The sequence below is a fragment of the Humulus lupulus genome, chromosome 9 (assembly GCF_963169125.1).
Source record: "Humulus lupulus chromosome 9, drHumLupu1.1, whole genome shotgun sequence".
NCBI classification, from domain to species: domain Eukaryota; kingdom Viridiplantae; phylum Streptophyta; class Magnoliopsida; order Rosales; family Cannabaceae; genus Humulus; species Humulus lupulus.
The window spans coordinates 13517357-13524350 of record NC_084801.1 but is presented as its reverse complement, the minus strand read 5'-3'; the positions used below and the strand labels follow the sequence as shown (position 1 = coordinate 13524350).

The window sequence follows — 6994 nt, the reverse complement described above, 5'->3', positions numbered from 1 at the left end:
TTTACAGTAAGTTAAACAAATAATATATATGTAAACATACACAATTTTTATTTAACTAATTTGACATAGCATTTCATGATTGATCAAATTCGTTGGTTTATTATAAAAGGAAACAATAACGTTGATGAATGAGGATAAAGATTCAAACTTTTTCCATCTGTCTTTAACATGTTATTTTGGTACCCACCGGCACCTAACTCTTCCTTTTGTATCTATAGATCCAACTCATTTAATGGAATATGGATCGGATGACTGACTTCAAAGAATATTGTGTTCGTCTTTTATCCCTGGACAAGGGGCGAAAATCATATACCCTAAGTATGGGTTTTGGCTTTGGTTCGTGATTAAGTGTCTTAAGACTATCCTGCATAACAAAATAAAAGGGAATAATCAACATTACTAATTTTGTGACTTGTTAACTCTACTCCTAATGTTGTATTGTACTTAAAATTAAACCCTAACTAATGAAATTCCCAATATCTTGGTCTTTAAGGATAACACCAGACGAAAATTTGAGTTTAACACTCCCGTTGTAACTCAAGTCATCTAGAGCTGTCTCACAGATAATAATCTTCAAGATGCTTTTGTTAATCTTCAAGATGCTTTAGTATAGGTTGTGTTTGGTAAAAATTTTGTTTTTGAATTTTTTAAATACAAAAATAGAAATATTATTTTTATTTTTAAAAAATAAAAGTATGTTTGGTAACTATTTTTGTTTTTTGTTTTTAAAAATAAAAAATAATAAATGTATTTGATAACTTTTATTTTTATTTTTTGTTTAATAATACAAAATGAGGTGTTTATTTGAGGATGAGAAGAAAAAAAAAAAAACGAAAAGTCGAAAATGGTTTAAAAAATTTTTGAGTCAAAAAATTTTATTTTTAAAATTTAATGAATTTTAATTAAAAAATTTTAAAATAAAAATAGAGTTACCAAACACTATTTTATGTTTAATTGTCAAAATTTTAATTAATTAAATAAAAATTTATTTTTTTAAATGTTACCAAAAAGCTCTGAGTATAGTTTCTCACCTTGTGACTCATAGGTCCATGGGAACTCTCAAACCATCATGCGCAAGCTGAACGTGAATACCTTCCCTGTGCATACAATAATAAAATTATAAGATGTTAGCACGTTTCATGTGTTATTTTCACTTCTAAGTGAATAGCGCACAAAATTAACATCATAATTCCATTTGGTTCTATGTTTTACTACAGAAAAAGAAAAGACAAAAAAAAAAGATGCAGAAAGAATTAGTAACAATAGATAAATTCAAGTTGATAACCCCTCAAGGTGCAATTTAAACAAAAAGATATCAACATTAGTTGGACAGTTCATTCGTTAAACGACCAGAACTTGTACCTCTTGGACCATTCGAGAAGAAACTCATTGTCCTTGTGGTGATCAAATTCATGAGTCATTCCAATTAACAGGGCTCGTTTTGGACAAATCCGCTTCAAAGCTTCAAGAGTCTGAGAAAATACTACTCATTTGACTTGTACAACATTTAAACATTGCAAAGTTACTGCGTATGTGTGTGTGTGTGTGTGTGTGTGTTACTAACCTGTGGGAGGCAAAAGTGAACATTATGGGATCCTGTCTGCAGTCAGAGAAAATAAAAGGCAAAGAAAATATAAACAGCAAGTCCAGGATTTAAACACACAACAAGCAATGTTTGTACTATGAGGAGAAAATGTATTATAGTAGCAAAAATCACACCTCTATCCAATATGGTCAGCATCTTACAAAGTGATAGTTAACTAGGCAGGTTGGAATCTAGATGCATCTAAAGATATTTAAAGACCTCTCTCGGTACTAGAAGTACGTGGTGATATTTTAATACTGCCACAGATGTGGCGTTTATAATTAGCTTGGTTTTAGATGTTGAAAAAATTTATGTGTCACTGCTAATACCAAGAGAGGGGAAACATCAATCCTACTTGCTAACCTTATAAAGTGTGTCCAATATGAGTAAATCCAATTGTCCAGCCCCATCTTTTGAAATAACTGCAATCAAACATCCATTACAAGCAGTAGGAACAACATTCAGCATTTGGTAAATATTTTGATGTCAAATGTTTCCACACACACACACACAAAATAATATTTAAAAAACGGGTTTCTAAATTCACAGCCTCGCACAAAAATAACCACCAACTTTCACATTACTCCACCACAACAACGAGACAAGGGCAAGGGCTGCCGGCCTTACACACTGTAGTTGCATATACAAAAGTATACAAAGGATTAAAGTCATATTCACTCAATTGGAAATCAGAATTAACTAATAGAAAGAAAGGATCAAGATACACTGAACTATTGAGATCATATCCATTAAATAGCAAGTTACTCAATAGTTTTCATGAACTCTGCAAGACTTGCCATGTGAATGCACACTCACCATATTCTGTGCTTGCAATAAACCGTGAAATATCAGATATATAAGCCACTCTACATTTTTCACCAAAGAGAAAACCCAAACAGATATAATCTTCTCCATGCATAACCTACATCAGAAAAGCAACCATAAGAAAACAGAAAACACTGAGTAATGGAATACAATTCATTAAGACAAAAGGATTTGCAGAGGCTAACTGGCAAAGGAACAAATTTCAGGCCTGATGCAACAAATGGCGCCTCGCAGTTGCTTTCAATTATAGTCCAATTAAGCTGAGAAACTCGTCTCACTTCTTGGCCTTCTTTTAATTTTTTCTGGACCAAGTAAGGAAACTTCTCTGCGATGCTGTTTCAGGAATTTAAACACTAACATTAAGAAATGGTTCAAGAAAATTGATCAGCCAAATTCACATATTTGCTGTGCAATTAGGTGCACAAAAGACAATAATTTGTTTGTAAAATACAAATACTCAAACAATTGAATAACCAAACAAGCTCTTATAGCAGCTAATAGCTTAGTCCGTCAACATGGATCTCATACAGTGAGATCGTCTAATTTAGTTTTGGCACAGATCCTATACACATATTATTTTTAGTCTAACAATCACTAAATGATCATGACAAGGATTTGCCACATACATGGTATCATAAATCATCATTCATATTTCAGTTTTCCCCCTCTTGTTTTTCTACTTCCAACATCATTCTGTCCTCCAATCTAATAATCTCACTTCTCAGCATCTCAAGTAACTTCTTAATTATTAAAGAAGTTTTTGTTCAAACTGATTTATACTACCTTTCATTCAGACATCTCTTCTATGCATCTTTGTCATCGTATGTTCACTTCAAGTGGGATAGTACAATGTACCCCATCAGTTTAATAAAGGAATTGTTAGTGGCAGAGTAGCACGTACAAGCTATAACTTCTACTGCCATCCATATTTTCTTCAATGTCAGAATTTTTAACTTCGGTTTCAATACATGAATAATTAAACCTTCAAGCTCTAATGAGCAGGTAACAAAAATACAATTTAGTACCACATGGTCACAATCTGTAACAAATTTTCTGTTACGAACATAACCATAAAAAGTGAACAAGTAGAATATGATACAAGCAATGTACATACTCATCACACAGTTTAAATACCTCTTCATCGCATACTGAGTTAAATAAATGGGAGTGGGATCGATATCATTTGTGGGACTATGTGGTTGAATAGCACGTATATCATCCAAACCAAGAACTGCGTCAGCATGTTCATGAGTCAAAATAATCTGCAGCTCATTAAAATTAATCTTAGTATAAATGGAATAAGAAAGCAGTTCCAGCTATCAAAAAGAGCTGTACAAACCATTAAATCATGAAGAATGGCATGTAAAAAAATAAATAGTACGAAAAAAAACAGATCAAATTATGGCATCATCTGATTAGTGTTGCCAGTTCAATTGCTATATAGTATTGCTCCATGAACATTTAACAATCAAACAGCTTTCTGTAAGATCAGAATAATTAAATTAACAATCGTATGTATGCGTATACACACACACACACACACACTCATATGTGTGTTTTCCTAGGTGTATAGACTAAGGAGAATAACACAATTAAACTATTGCACAAAAAATTAGAGCAAATAGTGAACAAAACCAAAAGATGACTCACCGAATCCACCCTCGGAATCTTATAGAGAGAGAACCATCGAAGTACTTGCTCCCTAAATGTTTTCCCAACATCAATCAAAATATAGCTGTGTTTACCCTCGCTTGGGCAATAATCAATCATCAGAGATGTATTGCACCTAGAAATCCATTGACGAGCATAAATCAGTACTCAAATCCAACATTTCTCAAATCATAAATCTCCTTTCCTAAATCTCATTAACATTTCTCAGTGCCTAAAAAAAATGGAGGTAGATCTACGCATTCGACGACTACAGTCGACTCCAAACCGTACGGAAACACTTCAAACGAGATCAAAAATCGGGCATTACCTGTAATTAGGGTTTCGGTCAGGCGGAATGGACAATGACTGAGAGCAAACGGTACAGGGAGGATCGGAAGGCTGGATGAGACACCTTGCATTGGGAACGGCGCTGGAACAGCCGGTGCCGAGAAATATCAAGGTCGATCGGGTCGTGGAAGACGGCGAGGATAAGTTCCCGTTGGGCGTGAGGTTGAGGTCGGCCATTGATAACTCTGTGCACGGAAGAAGAGAGAGAAAGTTGAGGAGATTCAGCTACGAAGCATCTGACTGGGAGAGAATATGCGCGTGTTATGTTCATTGTATATTATATAGGCGGAGGATTTAGCTCGCGCCAAAAATAAAATAAAAAAATAAATAAAACGGTTTCAACTGTTGGTGATTATAATACGTGGCAAAATTTAAACGGCTCTGATTTAAAAAAAATATGTCCGGATTTGTACCTTCAGACAACAACAGCAGTAGCTTGGAAACATTAATATTATTAATTTAAATTAAGGTTTATACTTTGTTGTACGATGTGTTTTGTGTTTTATCTTGCTAATTGTTTGGATTTTATATTTTAATAAATTATTTTTTAGATCTATATTTTATAAAATAATTAAATTAAAATCTTAAACTCAATTTTTATGAACAAAAAAATTGAATATAACAACACAATTTTTAAACAGAATAATTTTATTTTTATTCTGAATTATTAATTTGGTAAATTATTTGTGATTTTAGTTAAAAATTCATTCACCAAAATTAAATTTAAGATTCTATCTTAACCATTTTCCAAATAGTCTAAAGAGTAATTTATCAAAATAAATAATAACACAAAATACATGGTCTAAAAATATAAACCCTTTAAATTATGTGAACTTGGTACAGATTATACCAGTTCTCCCTGTTAATAAAATGGTTTTTTTATTTAACAAATAAAATTGTAATAGCAGTTTATTTAGTTACGTAACTAAGGGTGACTTGGGTAATATTTTCATTTTTTGTTTTTATAAGTAAATAGATGTTTGGCAATTTTTTACTTTTATGACTCTTTTAAAATAAATAAATAATAAATTGGTAACATCAACATTGTTTATTGTACCATCATCATATACTTTGGTGAATTGTAATCCACCAAGACCAATCATTAATAAAAATTTGAAAATTCTCTCTTTTTTTTTTTATGTCACTAAGCATGAAAGATACCTATGATTTAACTTACTTGTAAAGTGGTGTGAAATATTACACATGGTAAGACGAGAAATATATAGTAAAAGAATACCCTCAAAATCACTTTTTCCTTTTTGATTTAACATGTCGCTGAATAACAAGAATAAATGGAGAAAGAAGAGAAAAGTGAGAATAATATTTAGGATTGATCTTAGAATGTCGTGCCTCGCTGAGTGATTGAAGATTGTTTCTTTTTATTATTTTTTTGGGTTTATATCACTTTCAATATTTTTGAATCACGTAGGTAGCAAATTTTATTTTGTATAAGTTGGTCTCAAAACTTACTAAACTTTTATTAGATATATCATTTCTATTGAAAAATGATTTAAATTTATGACCCAATTAATTACAATAAAAAAAATTAATGAGATTATAAATTATTTTCCGTTGAGTCATAAATTACTTCTTGTTGTACATTTTTTAAATTATTTTCCAATTGATAGAACTTATGTGATATACATTTAGTAAGTTTTGGGGATCTAAATGCTACAAAATAAAATTTGAAAACCTAAGCGATATTTTTCAGACAGATTAAGAGACTCTATTGATATAAATCTTGTAACCACAACAAGAAAAAATAGATTTTACTTCGGTTTTTAAGTTGGATTTACTTAATTTTTTGCTAAAATTCGCAGCCGCAGTAGTTCGGAGCGAAGGAAAAAGTAGTTAAAAACCGAAGTAAGAAATAAGCTTTCTACTTCGGTTATTATATAAAAACCGAAGTAGAAAGTTAGGATTCTACTTCGGATTTTACATAATAACCGGAGTAGAAAGTGGGGTACGCTTCCTTGCAGGGCACTTTCTACTTCGGTTTTTACATAATAACCGAAGTAGAAAGCCCTCTTTTTTTTAATAATTATTTCTAAATATTTTTAAATGGTCAAATTCTATTTTTATATATATATATTTTTTGCCCTAATTTTTTTTGTAAAGAATCTAATTATATGAATTTATAGTTATATATATATTTACAATTGGAATTGGTTTATTTTCATTTAATTTATAACAAAAATAAAAATCACAAAATTTATACACTTAGAATTAAAATTCTTATAAAATTAAATATTTATACATTCACGTAATTGTCAAGTAGAATAACCTAATCATTCATATATACATTCACTTAATTGTAATTAAGTAAAATAGCCTAAACATTTATATATACATTCACATAAAACTAAAGGTATGTATAAACACAATAGTCTTACTAATAAATTTAAGTCATCAATCGGCTTAACTATTCTTGTTGGATTGGTAAGATGTCCTCCCAACCCTTGGCGACAATTTGACTACTAGTAACTTTGTCATTTAGTTCATTCTACAAAACAAACCAATGATAGATTAAATTAGTAACTTGTAACAACACTTAAAAAAATTCATACTTTGCTTTTAAATACTTAC

At 30.8% G+C, this 6994-nt stretch overlaps 1 protein-coding gene across 1 annotated transcript; it reads right to left on the bottom strand.

The window, feature by feature from the left end:
- LOC133800469 (putative hydrolase C777.06c) lies at positions 1-4671 on the bottom strand. Its single transcript, XM_062238432.1, has 10 exons — positions 4389-4671; positions 4061-4196; positions 3545-3672; positions 2596-2743; positions 2402-2507; positions 1949-2007; positions 1565-1600; positions 1363-1472; positions 1032-1097; positions 1-364 (listed from the first exon to the last, which is right to left on the bottom strand). The coding sequence occupies exons 1-9, from the start codon at positions 4583-4585 to the stop codon at positions 1040-1042; spliced, it is 978 nt and encodes a 325-aa protein (XP_062094416.1). The 5' UTR covers positions 4586-4671; the 3' UTR covers positions 1-364; positions 1032-1039.
- Positions 4672-6994: the final 2323 nt, after the last annotated feature.

Bases quoted from the DNA above. Each gene is read 5' to 3' on its own strand.
- LOC133800469 (XM_062238432.1), bottom strand. From the start codon at position 4,585: ATGGCCGACCTCAACCTCACGCCCAACGGGAACTTATCCTCGCCGTCT. The intron at 2,008-2,401 runs GTGAGTGTGCAT...GTTTGATTGCAG, and splicing joins TATTGCAAGCACAGAATATG to TTATTTCAAAAGATGGGGCT. The intron at 1,473-1,564 runs GTTAGTAACACA...GTATTTTCTCAG, and splicing joins TTCACTTTTGCCTCCCACAG to ACTCTTGAAGCTTTGAAGCG.